The following is a 17056-nucleotide window of genomic DNA, read 5'->3' as shown; positions in this document are numbered from 1 at the left end:
TATAATATACGGCACCTGAGAACTCAGTCGTATGAATCCAAAAAACACAAGCAAGTCCTCAGTGAACTCCACAAACAGCGTCGGACCTCTATGCCAGGAATTGCCCGGTGAATCCAGTATTCAAAGGACAATACCCAAGACATGTGAAAGAGGAACACATACTCCCCAGGGAAACGCGAGTCACTCTAGCTCAACTTCGATCTGGATACTGCAACAGGTTAAACTCTTACCTATCCAGAATCAACCCCGACATACAAAATGTATGCCCTACTTGCAATGTGTCGCCACATGACACCAACCATCTCCTTAATTGTAATGTGGAACCAACGCCTCTAACACCCCTCTCATTATGGTCCACCCATGTTGAAACAGCAAGTTTCCTTGGACTCCCGTTAGAGGATATTGATGACAATCTGTGATCGGTCGCACCTATTGGATGGGGCGAAGCACTGCTACAACAACAACAACAGCCACCGGTTAATAAAGCACGGTTAATTTAGATGCGGAAAATATGTTCATCCCTACTCTACAATTGCAATCTAGAATGTTTGCTTAACGAAAGTTTTAATTTTATGTTTGTCTAAGTATAAGCTCTTTTTTTATACTACTCAATCAAAGAAAAACGGTTATAATGAAGAATTTGTTTGACGACCAAGCGGAAAAAATCAATTAGGTACCGAGCTTATTTTATAACTCGAAATCTGATCACTATGATGACCCTTCCCTTCCTACTGACGAGTCCAAATTTATAACTATGTGACGGCAACAAGTGCTGTTTTGGTGTGAGTAGGCAACTGAAAAGTATAGTCCTCTCTGGATGAACAAAAATCACAAGTCGCTCATCATTGCCCTTACGTATGGCTAGGAATCATGGACATTGTCGAGTGAAGATGAGAATTGAGTTCGTATAGGTAGGATTGATCTCTCTGGTGCTCCCAATTGGCGTTAATTATGAAACTGGAATAGCTGCCGCGACATTTGCGAAATGATCAAAATCGCGTAGGCGACGCCAGAAAGCAGTACTCGGTGCAGACGCCCATCATATGTCTCAAGGCTTCTCTCTATAGAGATAGGAGCGATTGTGTTCGACTTATATCGGAAGGCTTTCCCATGTATGATCTTAAGAGATTTTGCTGCAGTGAACTTCAATCCAAGTCTTTCCAGCTTGATTGATAATATTTAACTTCATTCTCCTTTTTTCTAATCTCTCTCACGTCTACCGTATATTCCTCGAAAGCTGCACCCTCCTTTGCCAACTCGTTGGCCGTTTCGTTACCTTATATCAGGGGTCTGCATTCTACAAGCCAATTGTGCTCTCATCGTTTATCCGATTCGCCCAGCAAACATTCGTTTTTAGAGTTTGAAGAAGTCATAAAACGGAGGTTGAAATTATACCAACTTTACCTGGTAAGGCCATATGTGTCTAACAGCACACTAGCGTATGCTGAAGTTTTTTTCATGCCAGTTTTTCCTCCTTCGATCGTTGGATATTGGGTTTTTATCTTGTTATTGTTATTTAGCGGAAGCTGTTTTTTCAAAGTAGTTTCTTCAAAAAACGAGTGGTCCTTATAAATAAAATCATCTGTTTATTCCAGTCTCATACCTTCAGACGATAATACCAAGGTCCACAATATCACATTTGAATTTTGGTCCCAATAGAACGTGGTTAAGGGGTATGAGACTGTAAAAAATGATTGATTTGATATATATAAGGACCACCAGAAGCGACACTTCGCGAAAAAAGACCAATACCTCTTGTGCGCTAACTTTCGCATGATGGTCCGTGTACGGCACTATTACTGTCAACTTTGGCTACCCATAATCTAAAAGTAATGAATATATCGATCTCCTGTTTTTACGAATTTCTAGAACAAACTTTGATTTGTAATAAACCGTTAAAAAGCGATAATTTTTTTCGAGTTAGGAGTCTTTTCTCGCGGAGCGTCACATTTGTTATCAAGATCAAGCTACATATATTTAAGATCTCGAGTTTGTAGGAAATGGCAATCTAGAAAATTATACCAAACCCCAAATGCATGAAATTTATCTAAAAATGCTAAATTTCCTTTTTTCGTTCGGCATCTAAAAAGACCACTTTTGTAGGCGTACAAAAACCATTATATTCCCTAAAAACGAAGAAGAAATGCTCTCTTTGCTCTCTTGTTTAGAAGTAAAAAGACAGAATATTTTTTGATCAATTTTGCTTTGAAATAAATGTTTATTTTTATATATTTCAGCGGATGATTTTGGAACAGGGTTAAACAAATTTTGATAACACTAAAACAATGCTTTTAGTTGTAATGCGAAAAAAATTTAATTTAGATTTAAAAATTTCAAGTACAATTTTTTGCACGAATTGAACATAAAAATATATATTATTATCTTTTTGCAATATATATATATAACTTTATAATGAAAAAGAAACTATAAATATTGTAAGTGCATGTGCTGAAAATATATAATTGCGCTTTAAAAAAACATATTTATCTTTAAAATATTAATAATTTTTTTCAATAATTTTTTTCAATAATTTTTTTTTATTTAAATAATTTTTTTCAAAAATGTTTTTAATAATCTTTGTTTTTTTTTTTTTAATTAATTTCCCATACCAATACCTATCCAAAACAATTTTTTGAATAAAATATCAAATGTTTTTTATTGAGTCAATTACTTTGGAATCATAATTCAAACAAAAACAAACGATGAAACAAAAAAAAAAATATACAAGATTCAATTGCGCTGGCAGAAATTAAAATTTTTCACGGTATTGTAGAACATCTAAAAAACATTTTTTTTTTTAAGTTTATAGTTTCAAATTTTTATATTAACTGTATGTAGAAAAGGCAAGGCTAGGCACTGTTAAGTATTTATAATTGCACTTTAATAATTACGTTATAAAATTAATATTATTATTTCAAATATTGCATTTTTAATTTTTTGATTACAGTAAATCTCACTCTGCTTTGCAAGTGTGTTTTTAAAATATGTTTATAAAATGCGCCAAAAAAACTATTTATTTAACAATAGTATTTATTTTTAAATATCTTAGAGGAAGCTTTAAAGGAAGTATTGACAACTTCCAGCTTTGTTCGTTTCTTTTTCATTGCTCTATTTTTAAGATTTTTTTAAATTATTTTTATAACTTTTTAATGTAGACAAACTATAAACTAATTTCGTAGCGCTACGTTTTTCTTATATTTTTAAATAAAATTTTTACACTTTCCTTTTTAATTTTTATGATTGGGTTTGCGAATATTACTTTAACATACTTTTTGCTCATTAGTGTATGTACATAAAATACATATTTATACATTTTGAGAATAAGAATTAAATATTTTTTTTCTTTGTTTTTTTTTTTTTTTATTTTATGTAAATATACAACTTAGTAGCAGCACAAGCTTCATAGATATGACAATTTGTTAGTGTAAATATTTATGTATACAATTATTGTTGTTTTTTATCTTTAGTTTCAATTCCTTTATATCCGTCATATCAGTTAACAGTAGGCATATCCGCTTCCGTTCAGGCGTTGCAAGTTCATAGAGAAGAAAGCGCCGCATTACCCACCACTGTTCTGTGACTATTTATGTTTGTGAATATTATGTGCATACAGCCAGTTACAGTCAAGGTGGAACTATTTTTTTTAAAATACTTTATGTTTGAGTTTTGTATTTTTATAAAAATGCAGTTTTTTCTATAAACGAAGCTAAACATTTTTACAAATTTTCAAAAATTTTCAACGATCTTATTAGATATCGTGATGACAAATACAAGCGAAATCTTTAACCAGTGATTTTCATCAAATATTTTAGCAGCCGAATCGCTTGGCACCATGGGTGAAGCCACAGTTCAATGGCTTCGTAAGCTGGCGCCCGAGCAGGAACCCACTAAAATTTCTAAGATTCTGATTTGGTTTAATCAAATTTCTTTTAGAATTTTTTTTCAGTTCTCTATATACTATTTGATATTTCAATATTATATTTTTGGAAAATATATTTATTCTAATTATTCAGTTCTTTAAAAAAATGGCTTTTATTTTATTTATTATAGCTTAAAATTCCAAATGTCTGAAGTTAGGGTGAAGTCAAAATATTAAAAAAATAGAAATAAAAATAAAAATAAAACAAATAAACACTTAATGAAGTGTTTTATTTTAAAACTGGCCTTTGACCTCAGTAAATTAGAACAATTATATATACTAATGGCCATAACGAAATAAATAAGATATTAAAAAAACTCTAAAATTTTAAAAAAGAAATATTTAAATTTCAAAAGTATTTTTAAGTACTAATTAACTCATTTCTTTCAAAGATAAAAAAAAATTGCTTGAAAAATTTTTTATAAATTAATTTTTAAAAATTTATAAAAAAAAAATGTTCTTCAACATTTCGATCAAAAAAAGTCATACATTTTTAAAATTCGTAAAGAAAAAATAATGTTTCTTAGTTCTGATATTTTATTTGCTATCAGTAAATTTATAAATAAAAATTTACTTTAAATTTTGAATTTGTGACAAAAAAACAAATTTTTTTAATTTGAAATTTCATTTATAAATAACTGTATTTTCGTACAAAAAAACAAAAACAGTACATATATTATTTCGAAAATAAAGTGAGTGATCAAGGAAATGTTTAAAAGAAAAATGGAAGGAAAAAAATTTAATTACTATCCCATTTCGCCTATGACTGACTATACATTCACTAAGTATCGCGTGTAAAACTCACACGAGTAAATTGTAACAAACAAAATAATTGGAGGTGCGCATTGTTTTTTAAACATACGGCTTAATCATGTAGAACGCGTGGTGGGTTCAATGCGGACAGACACCACACCATATCAAGTTTGCTTTGACTATTGCTTAATCATCAACGTCAGGTTCGTATTTGATTTTCCTACCTCTTCCTTTTTATCCTTTTCACGTCTATATTTTCTTCAATCAATTCTTGAATTAAACAGTACAAGAATAATGCATTTTCGTGTTTTTTCTTGTTATAGATTTTTAAATTGTTTTCACTTATCGTCAATTAAAAAATCAGGTTATTCGCGTGGGTGTTGGCGGCGCCGCCACATTGATTTCATTATCAGCAATGGCGGCGACGTCAGCAACGTCATTGTCAATCACATTTACATGCTCATTCGCATTCATCAAGTCCGTTGTGGTGGTGTTCGTTGTGGTGGTGTCCGTTGTCTTTACCGTCGTCGTCTCAGTGTCAGTATTGTCTACAACTACATTTAAATTATCACTATTTATGTTAGTAATATTATTAATTGCATTTGCTAATGCTGATGATGATGATGTGATGTTGTTGTCGTTATCAATATTGTTTGGATTAGTGTTGATAGTGGGTAATATAGTATTTCTTAAAAATGAGGACGACTCAGCGATAGAACAACTAAGCTTAGCTAATAAATCAATAATTGGTTTATCATGTTGCACCTCATCGTATTTCTTGTCAGCCTCCTCAGCAAGGAAACGTGCTTCTTTCAATTGATTCTCAAGTGCGTCCATGCGTTCTTCATCGGCAAGGGCGCGATTCTCAAGGATCTTACGTGCGCTGTTGTTATTTTCACAATACACATTATTATCCACATCAATTTCAATGCCCATAGGAGACCGTACAATTATGTAATTGACGATCGAACGACGGCGTAGTCGCAAGACGCAAAAAATAACGGCGAGGGCGCATAACAGCCATTACAGGCGTTTCCATCGATGTGTCGGCGGCCATTTTATGATGGGGGGACATTGGAAGAACGTTGGTTGATGGTAGATAGACGTTGATTAAACAACACAAACAGTGGTTGATACATTGGATGGCGACATAAAACACAAGGATTCGTTGGTTGTATTTGTTGTTGTTTTAAAAATTTACAGTAACAATAATTATGATTTGTTGGTATACATAGAAGAATTAATATTGTATTTTTGTTGATGGTTTTTTGTTGTTGCAATAATTATATAGATAATATAGTGGCGTCGTCAGCATCCATAAATCATATCGATGTATGTATAGCATTTTCAGCATTTGTCATATTTGATAATCGATTTTATATAGATTTAGTAAGAAATAAATAAGAAAGGTTTTTTAAGTTACAGTTCAGCTTTTCTGAGCTAGTAATATTTTGTTTAATTAATATGGGTTCAATGATTTCACTAGTTTGCATATCCGCATATTGTTTTAGTCAAAAAATTCGAATATGTCAAAATAAATTTTACTTTAACATAATCTTAGCAATCACATAATTATTCGTTTTAGTTTTGATTCAATTAAATCAACAAATTTAAACGGGTCAAAAACTTCCCGATGGCTTGAAGTTTTTTTTTTTTGAATGCAGTATATAAAAAATTCAGCGTGTCAAAAAATACCCAAAGGCATGAAAGTTATAAAAAAATTACAAACTTGATTTCAAAATAATCTTAGTGATTAGCTTTATTAGTATTCACATTTAATTAATTAATGATTTAACTGAATTATAAACAAAATTAACGGATCAAAAATGGCCGAAAAATAAAAAAAATTATAAATTTTATTTAAAAATGATCTAAATAAATAGCAACTATTTTTCGTTTTGTTTTTGATTGAAGTAAACAAATAAATTTGAGCGTGTCAAAAATGACACGTAGCGAAAAATTGCATTATTTTTTAACAGAATTTGAAAATGTTAACTTTTTATCGAAATTTATTTTCAATTCTGATAAATTTTCTCCATAGTTGCTGAACTATCTAAAGCAAAAACTATAAAAAATAATATTTGTGTAAAAAGCTGGTGGAACTAGTTAGCTAATGCACTAAAAGAAAAAAACAGATAAAACCAATCAAATTATGGGTCAGTTCAACCGATATTTCTGTCAATTTTTATCCATTGAAAAAGTTGTCGATTCAACTACGCACAAATTGTTGATTCTGAATTGCGTGTTTCACTAGTTAAATCAACAAAAAAAGTTCATCAAATGCAAGACACAGTTTTGTTAAAAATAAAAATACAATATTTGCGGACGACCTTGCTCAGACATTTTTTCTAACTGAAAAAAAATATTTTCTAACAATTTTGATCTTGCCTTTCCCAGGCCTTGATCACAGGATTTTCGGTGTGGTAGGGTTAGAACGCTACCATCACAACACAGTGGCCACCTACATAGCTCTGCTCTGTTAACAAACGATTATTAATGTCACCCTAAGAACACCAATGAAAACTGTTAATATAACAGATTTCCGCCAACACTAGAATAATAGTGGCTGTTGATATAAAAGAGATTCCTGTGACGCGTTAGTATAAGTACAAAGTAGTGAGCGCTGTGTTGCTCTTTAAAAATAGCTGATGCATTTGCATAACATTTACATTTGTCCGCTGTTGATATGACCAATGAAATCAGTTCTTTTAACTCATATTGATCGAGAATCTGTAAGAATACTGTTGGCTTGAGACCAACAGTTTCTCCTCTATTGCAATGACTAAATAAATTTATTCTCTTGACAATAAACCATTTCAAAAACGTTTTAACTAACCATTTCGTTAATTGAACATTGAAAAACCTGATTTGTTGATTTTACTAGCTTCATTTCTTTCAGTGTAAAAAAGTTTAAAATATTTGCAAAATATGCAAACTGTGGAAGTAATTGAACTGAAACAATATGTAATACTTAATAGATTCCTAAATAACTAAATTATCATAAGTTTTTAAACTAATTTTAATATACCTTTCTTAAAAATTACAAACTAAATATTGAATAGCTTACAGCATACGTTCCTAATAACATAATAACAACTATATTAAAGAACTTAAAATATACAAAAAAAAAAATAATTAGATATACATCAACAGTTTCCAGCAATCCAGTCGGCGCATCATAGTCCAAGCGACAGCAACTTTCCATATTTGGTACTAAATGATAATAAAAGTTAAACTTAAAACTAAAAAAAAAAATATTCACCTTGCTTTGTAGAAAAAGAGAGCATTACCCACAAAAAAAAATTAAAAATAAAATTTGTCACCCTCACAGGAAACATTGAATATTTAAAACCACTTTGTCAGTAGTTCTCTAAAATCAAATAAGTCCTACAAACCCTAGTACCCTAACTACTAGTACGCATCATCATTTTGCGTAACTCTTTTTTGTAGTTTGTAGTAACTGAAAATGATACCTCTTCATATTTTTTATCGGCTTCTTCTGCAATTAATTTTGCCTGCGCTAATTGAGTTTCCAAAATAGCTACTCTGTCATCTTCCATATTTGTACGATTTTCGAGAGCTTTTCGTATCCTGCGTATATATATAGGGAATTCACAAGGGTTAAAAATATATATACAAATCTTAAACATTTAACCATACATGAAATACTCATAAGGCGTAAAATATCTTGTAAAATAAATCAGCTAAATACATTTGTAAAAAATATTTAAATATAATTTAATATTGTTTTATAATAAATAAGTTAATGAATAATATATTATAAAAAAATCCTTTGTTACAATTCGCAAGCAAAGGCATACTAACCGTTCACTCTCATCAGCAGCTTGAGAAGCTTCTGAAAGCTTGGCTGTGGCGGATCCCAAACGTTCTTCCGAACGTTCCAAGTCTTCTTCGAGCAACTGAATGCGACGGTTCAATGCAGCTACCTCAGATTCGGCCTGAAATTTTAAGTTGCAAACGAAACATTTGGGAATAGAATTTTTGTTCAAATACAATTTTTTACTTAAAATAAATCTAATAAATTTGTGTATAACTTAATTCTAAATAATGCTTAAAAATATGTAAAAAAATAACTTTTGACAAATACCTTAAAATAAATAAACATAACTTAAGATAAGATATACTCAAATACTCTTATAAAAATCATTAGAAATATCGGTTTCTCTGAGTCAACAAAAAACATATCTCCCTTTAAAACAAATTTTCACAACCAAGAGTATTCCTACTATTTTCTTTAAAAAAAAATTCTTCTAAATTAAAAGAAAATCTCTATTCTTTGTGGGTTAGCTCTCTTTTTATATTTAAAAATTATGCTTTTATCGAATCAGCTGTTGTTTTGGTGGCGCATCTGTATGTTGACCTGTAAAAATATTCAATTGCGCGTCACGTTCAAAAATATGTGCAAATACCAAAGTTTTTTTAATTTATTTGTAGGTATGATCTCAAAATAAGTATGGCGGTGGTAAACTGAACAAGAACGACGCAGTGCGTTTAATATTTTTGAGTTCTGATATATTATTAAAGTCTTTTTGCGTCAAAAGCAAGTTATTTAAATTTTTTTTTGATGTTTTTTTTTATATTAGTTATTTTATTTTTATTTTTTTTTATTTTTTTAGTTATTTTTTAATAACATTTTTTCAATTATTCCAAGTTATTAAATTTAATTTTTTTGTTTCCTTTATTGGTAATTTTGTTGGATTTTCGTACTTTTTTTTTTATTAAAATCCTATGCATTTTAGTTTTGGCTTACGCTTTTCAAATTTATTGAACACTATAGTTTTTTTTAGAGTTTTAATTTTTTCATTTTAAGATTCAATCATACGATTTCATTTATTTATTTATTTCATTTTACTTCTTTTTAATTATTATGTTGACGCGTTCAGCAAATTAAAAAAGTAAAAATGTGGTCGTGGTCCGCTCTTTTCCCTTATTTGAAGGGCTGAATTCTTTTTTTGAGAAATTTAGTTTAACAGCGGTTATACCAGGTGAAAAGTCAGATAGTCCCATAATAGTGGCTACTACTTCCATGTCGGCACATACTCTACACTGGAATTGCTCGTACTCTAATTTTTCCAAAAAAGAATTCAGCCATTCAAATAAAAGAAAAAGGCGGACCACGACTACATTTTTCTTTTTTAATTTGCTGAACGCGTTAACAAAAAATAAATAAAATTTCGAAATGTAGAATTTCGAACTTCGAAAGCCGATATCTATTTTCTGGAGGCTAACTTCGCAAAACGGAGATAGTACTTTGTCTACTTAAGCCTCAATCTCTACAAAAAAGTTGGTTTGGTCCAATACCCAGCCGGCTGTGGCACATTGGTATGTTTTTGTTTTTTATTTTTACCTATTTATTTTTTAACTTCATTTGCTCATTTTCATACATTTTTTTTTATTTTTATATTATTCAATATTTTTCTGTTTTTCATTTTTTATTAATTTTTTTTTTAATTTTTATTTTTTTAATTCTATTACTTTTTTATTTTTTTACTTTCATTTAATTTTTTTCTTTGTATTATTATTATATATTGTTTTCCTTTTTTTTTATTTTTTTTTATTTTTTAGTCACTTTTTTTCATTTTTTGATAATATTATATTTTCTCTTTTATATATTTTTAATTTTGCTTCATGTTAATATCTACTTCTTAAGTAATTGATTTTTTTACAGCTTTTTTCATTCTACTTTTTTTTATTTACTTTTTGTATTTTTTACTACAAAAGCAAAAAAACAAATTGTCGTACTTTTAAAATTGGCAATATTAAATAAACTGGCTAACTGGCGGCCACCGTGGTGTGTTGGTAGCGTGCTCCGCCTATCACACCGTATGCCCTGGGTTCAACTCCCGGGCAAAGCAACATCAAAAATTTTAGAAATAAGGTTTTTCAATTAGAAGAAAATTTTTCTAAGCGGGGTCGCCCCTCGGCAGTGTTTGGCAAGCGCTCCGGGTGTATTTCTGCCATGAAAAGCTCTCAGTGAAAACTCATCTGCCTTGCAGATGCCGTTCGGAGTCGGCATAAAACATGTAGGTCCCGTCCGGCCAATTTGTAGGGAAAATCAAGAGGAGCACGACGCAAATTGGAAGAGAAGCTCGGCCTTAGATCTCTTCGGAGGTTATCGCGCCTTACATTTATTTAAGCGCCAATTAAGTAAGTAAGTAAGGCTAATTTGACAAAGTGAATTCCTAATTTATTAAACTATTGTTTCTACTTCTGATAATTTTTTGAATTTTGTTGAAAATCTTTTGCATTTTTTTATTCAATCATATAATTTTTTTTTTAATTTTTCTACCTTTACAATTTTTTTTTTTATTTTTGTATAAAATTTTTATTTTAGCTATATTTCCTATTCTAATTTTATTTTTATTTGATTTTGTTTTCCATTTTTTTATTTCATTTTTAGTATTTAGATAAAACGATCATAAAACTTGGTTTTTTCCTTTTATTTTTACGTTTTTCTTTCTTAAACATTATTTTTATTTATGCATATTTTAGCTGTTGGTTTGTGTTCGTTTATCTTTTTCATTTTTTTCAACTTTTTTTTTTTTTTTTTGTATATATTTATGTTAATTACATTTGGTTTAATCTTATTAATATTTCATTTTTATAATTTTTTTTTATTTAAAATTCTTTCTAAGAGAAGCTCGGCCTTAGATCTCTTCGGAGGTTATCGCGCCTTAGATTTATTTATTTATTTTTTTATTTATACCTTTTTTTCTTTTATATATAATTTTTTAACATAAAAATTTTGATCATTATATTTTATTTTACTGTGTCTAATTAAGTTTTTTAATTGTTTTTGATTACAGTTTTCAACAGCAATGCTAATTTTCACTACTCTACTGCCTTAGTAAGTTTCTTTTAGTTATTTAATTACATTTTTTTCTTTAATTATATTTTTAGTTCTCTTTCTTTCTTGGTTTTTTAAGAAATAGTAATACCAATTTAAAACACATTTTTCCTAACAACAAACCAAAAAGACAAATTAGGAGAAGTGATTAAAAAAAAACCTCGTATTTTCATAGACATTTCATATGGAAATACGGCCTATTGTTTAATCACTCTTCTGCACCTAAAATATTCTCAAATATTTAGCCACCGCTGTATTAAATTTCAAATTTCGTCAAACGACCTTTAAAAGCTAATTGTGTATCAATTTTCTACATTAAGCGCCTTTATCTTCGCATTGTTACTCGTAGTGAAAATAACAACAACAAAAAATACAAACAAATTTTAAACCAATTAAAGTTGAATGACATCATTGGGCACGAGACGCAGCTAAACATGACGTATTTCCTACCTACAGTGAACTATTGGAAATGTTAAAAAATCGGTTGTAATGCCCTTAGCAACATTACAATACGCAATAAAAACACACGGCAAACCGTTAAACAAAAAAGGAAGTACAGTAATTACATATTTGAAATTTTAATATTTAAACTTTGAAGGTAAAAACACAGTTATGTTCATTCAAGTGATACACTTTCCATTATGCCAACATTTTGTAAACATTTTTTATAAGTAAAGAGTGAAGTAACAAAATAAAAAGCTTTGCATGACAAAACCAGAAATAAATAAAACTGTTTTAGTGCACGATCAAACCAAAAAATGCACACAAATCTTACAAAAAAGGTCGTGCTCCATTGACCAGTAGCAGAGTTAGCTGTGGCTTTTCCACCACCAAAAATGCCACAACAAGTTGAGCAAGAAAATCCAAGTTAAGTTAGCTGGCTAACTAACCACTAACAAATTGAAAATTACTTGCATAGAAATAAAATATTTGCCAATAAAAAAAAAAAAAAAAAAAAAATAAAGGGAAAATCCAGAAAATTTTAGAATATATGCATGGATGGGCACTAAAGCGATAAATACAAAAACTACCAAAAAAAAAAAAAAAACATAAGAAAATATAACACAGCAACATACTTCATGTACAAATTGTGATATGAATTTGAACGAAGGTAAAATTACGCCATCGTTAATCACAGCAGTGAAACATATGCGTCATACATTGGCGTTTAGAAAAATAGTAGCAGGGTCATTCCGCCACAAAAGTCACCACAGATAAAAAAAAACTGTAATTTCATGATTATCTTTTAAGGAGTTGTATCCATTTGTTGTGATGAATGAAGATTTTCAATGCGAAATTTATTCCATTCCAATGAAACTGGTCCAACCCGTCACAAGCTAAATTGAGCTTCTATATTTTCGTTGTTAGATATAAGACAAGCCTAGTTAATGTACAAATTGGATGTTAGATTATCATTAAAACATACTAGCGCCAATTTTTACAAAAATGTTTAGAGTTTCTCTGAAATTGGAAACTGAACTCATTCACTTGCATAGGCCAGTCATTTCGTAGACCGACCCGTCACTCTTAGAAAATTGTAGCTTATTTGTGTAAATTATAGTATTTTCGCTTTTTATGAAATGAGTATTCGACTTTAACTGGTAAAATTAAAAAAAAAAAGTTTGGAAAATTTGGGCGAGGCCACGCCCAGGCAATATAAACTTCATCTTGCCAAAAATTCGAGCCTATTAGGCTCAATCTATTGCTATCTGATGTACATATTGTGACGAATATTAGCATCACTAAGTGATACTCACATCACTAATCGGTTATTAAATAAAGGCACAACAACAATAAAGCAAGCCTGTCACTCTTGTGTACATCAAATCAATCATCATTTACCCACATACATACAAGGCAACGAAGAGATAATTCACACACAGATGTAGTCATCAGCCGAAGTGTTACTCAGCCATACACACGCATATGGAGAAACATTATAAACTACAAATAGGTATACATAAATGAAGCTCAATTAACAAGCAGGAGAAGCAGTTCTAGAAAGCGAAACGTCTAGACTGTAGAAATATGCGAATGAAGCAATGGAGTATAAAAGCAGCGCAAGCTGAGTAGTCAGTAATCAGTTTTGATTTAATCACGCTATTGGTTGTGAAGTATAAGTGTACTTTCAAAGTAGTCTCATAAAGACCATTTTGCATTATTGAATATTGGAGTTATTTATTCAACAGTTTAGCGATTCGAACGTTAGCAGAAGGTTTGGAATAAGCGGAATTTCCCGAAATTCGTTACAATATGTACACTGTATATTAATCTATACAGAAATTTCTTTGAAACAGGTATTCAATATTTGGTATAGATATTCCATAAACGACGGAATCGAGGTGGGATAGGTAGAGAGTGTGGGAGGTATAAATGGAAGATATGGAGAAAAAAAGGAGAAAATTTGAAGATAAATTACAAGGGAATGGAATAGAGAGCGATCAACGCACTGGGGGTGGGAGTGAGATTGGGATTGGGAGGCAGCTTAATGGAATAAGGTATGGTGAAGAACAAGAACAAATAAAGTAGAACAGAATGGCATAGAAAGTGAAAAGAGGCAGTGGGGCTCGCTTTTTAAATGTAGGGAAAGCAGATTTCAGGCAGCAATGAATAAAATAATATTGCCATTTGAAAGTTTATTGAAAGTTTTTTGTTAAGTTTTCTACTAATACGTACTTCATGCGAAATACAGAACTCGAACCCTTGAAAACGAATTATCATTTGAATTTGATAGACAAGTTCCTTTCACGGTTTATGTACGGTCTTGGTGCAAAGAGTTTGGGGAAAGTAAGGTGAAGTTTTAGTTGAAGGGCTTCAGCCTTAGCCTTAGAATATAGCTTATTTTCGAAGGGACCCACTTAGTAAACCCTTAAGCAAGCTGACTCACAAAATTTCGAAACAAAAGCAGATATCCTACAGACAACAAGAGACGCACAAAATAAAATAAGCGGCAAAAAAATATTTCATCCACAAAAGTTGTATTAAAATATTTTTGACGAAAAAAGACGTGTAAAAAAATTTGTCGACAAAAAAACCTATAAAAACTTGTTGATGAAAAAATACGCTCTAATATTTTTGCCCTATGCAGGTTATAGGCATATTTATGCTTTGCACACAGAGTATTATGATTGGATAACGGTTGGTTGTACAGGTATAAAGGAATCGAGATAGGTACAGACTTCCATATATCAAAATCATCAGTATTGAAAAAAATTTGATTGAGCCATGTCCGTCCGTTAGCACTATAACTTGAGTAAATATTGAGATATCTTCACCAAATTTGGTACACTAGCTTATCTGGACCCAGAATAGATTGGTATTGAAAATGAGCGAAATCGGAAAACCAGATAATTTAGTAAATAATACACCTATAATGATGAAATTCGACATGTGGACTGATACTGAGACTCTTGACAAAAATTTGGAAATTTTTCTTAAATGGGCGTGATACGCCCATTTGTGATAAAATCAATTTTACAAATATTATTACTCATAAATCAAAAATCGTAACAAAATTCGGCAGATATAAAAGATTTTTAAAAGGGTCGTAGACGAAAATAATAAGCTATAACTTAGCAAAAAATAGTTTTCAAATAATATTTCACTTTTCAAGTTTTATTGTAAGAGGAAATGGGAAGATATTTTTTTTTAAACGGGCTCTGCCACGTCTTATATAGAAAAGTAATTTAACTGAAATGAAATGCACAATTGAAGCTCACGCTGAGTATATAATGTTCGGTTACACCCGAACTTAGACACTTTTACTTGTTATCAATCAATTCTTAGAAGTGAGCCAGGTCGAACCTTTTTGAAAAAATTTGTTTTATTGATTTATTTGGTAGCTATGTATGTATATACCTTTTATCCGGGAAGTGGAACAAAGAAAAAAAACCATTCTGAGCGCTTTTACTTACTGATTTCTTGACCCAACATAGACCACATTGCAAATTAATTTTCTTACAGCTTATAATCCAGCAGATTTCTCAATTGTGACAAACCATCCACCTAACTTTAATATGGAATCAACACCACCACAGCAACTTCTCTGTAGTAGAACTCTGTTGAAAGTGCAAGTTTCCTTGGATTTTTGATAAAGAGCTGTGATCAAAACTATTGAGCGGGACTAAGCATTGTTACAAAAAGCAGCCACTGTTTTGGGCGCTGGGCTAATGCAAAGGCGGAACAGATGTATCTCAATTTTCAAGTAAAAGTTCGGCGAAGATAACGTCTACTACGACTGCTAATAGATCTAATAAAACGAAAATAAGGACGTTGTTTTTATCTTGAAGAAAAGACCACGTTCAATCTACCTAATCTAAATGGAAGTGGCAAATTTACATATCTTTTACTATTAAGCACAAAGGAGAAGTTGAGAGTGGTATAAATACAACTTAAACATAACAACAAAATACGAAGTTAATTTGTTTTTTTTTTACTGCTTTTGTTTTAAACAATACTGTATACAACAAAATTCCAACAAACCCAACCATAAGCAATAACCTAACACAACCAAATAAAGAGGCGCAAAAGGCGGGAGATATAAAATAGTAATAAAAGCATATTAACATAAAAAAATGTTTGACTTAAGTTAAAAGCATTTTCAACAAAGTGATATAACATTTGCATAATTTGAGCATCTCTCGGAAGCACTCGAAACGCAAATGTTTAGCTAGACCAGTGGTTGCCAATACCTAGATCTATAACGCCTGGCGTGTGTCTGTATTTGCGGGAGCCATGCGCACATGCCTAACGGCAGCAATGGAGGTGCTGCTCGAGCTAACTCCGCTACACATAGTGATTGACGCGCGCTGGTAAACATTGCTAAGCAGGGAGCTGGCAGAGGCAAATTGATACAGTCCCGGAATATAGAGATAATGAAAGAACAAATCCCGCTCATTCAGCTTACCAGAGATGACACCAGTCAACATATTAGGTGTGAAAAGCGTTTTACTATAGAGCTGGGAAACAAAGTTAGGTGGGACACTTTCAAACTAGAAGCGCTTCACCGAAAGCACACTCACATTTGGTAGACCAATGGTTAGAAGACACCAGAGGGCATCGGAGTGGGGTTCTATTGTCGCATAAATAACATGTCCATACCATTCGGACATTATCCAGCGGAAATCAACCTGAAATGAGGCTATACAAATGAGATAATCGTTATACTCAGCTAAAGTCAAGCCGCGACCAAGGCAATACCGTCAGTTGAAATTAGATCAGCAATCCTTGAGTGCGTGTGTGGAGAGTTTGAGTCGTTTAGAGGCTGCTAACACCATCAGTTTGGCACTGGGCCACAAACGGACGGGCTGACCAGGAAGGCTGCGGCCGAAAGACCTATGACGCCCGATCCCATCGTGGCGATAGGGTCTTACACAATAAGGTAAGAATTCAGGGCAGGAGGAGGCATGCCACAGAGTACGGCATTGGTGTGGAGTTCCAGGGATAGAAAGATATAACGCAAAACGACATAAAGCCATGTTTAACCTCCCAAAAAGCAGCCTTAAAACTTTGGCAGG

At 31.4% G+C, this 17056-nt stretch overlaps 1 protein-coding gene across 15 annotated transcripts in view; it reads right to left on the bottom strand.

Annotated features, from left to right (window-relative positions):
- The window catches only part of Tm1 (tropomyosin 1), a 117379-nt gene that overhangs the window by 45939 nt on the left and 54384 nt on the right, over positions 1-17056 (bottom strand). For 8 of the 15 annotated variants that reach the window (XM_067786689.1, XM_067786683.1, XM_067786598.1 and 5 more), the window contains 2 exons: positions 8498-8631; positions 8146-8263 (listed from right to left, as the gene is read on the bottom strand). In XM_067786689.1, the coding sequence (XP_067642790.1) occupies positions 8146-8263; positions 8498-8631 (252 nt within the window). Of the gene's footprint in view, positions 1-5437; positions 5556-8145; positions 8264-8497; positions 8632-17056 lie in introns of all 15 variants that reach the window. The other 7 variants (XM_067786675.1, XM_067786652.1, XM_067786631.1 and 4 more) reach the window with 1 other exon arrangement.

This window comes from Eurosta solidaginis, chromosome 1 (genome assembly GCF_040869045.1).
Source record: "Eurosta solidaginis isolate ZX-2024a chromosome 1, ASM4086904v1, whole genome shotgun sequence".
Lineage (NCBI taxonomy): Eukaryota > Metazoa > Arthropoda > Insecta > Diptera > Tephritidae > Eurosta > Eurosta solidaginis.
Note: the sequence above shows the minus strand (reverse complement) of the source record. Positions and strands in the feature narration are given on the sequence as shown.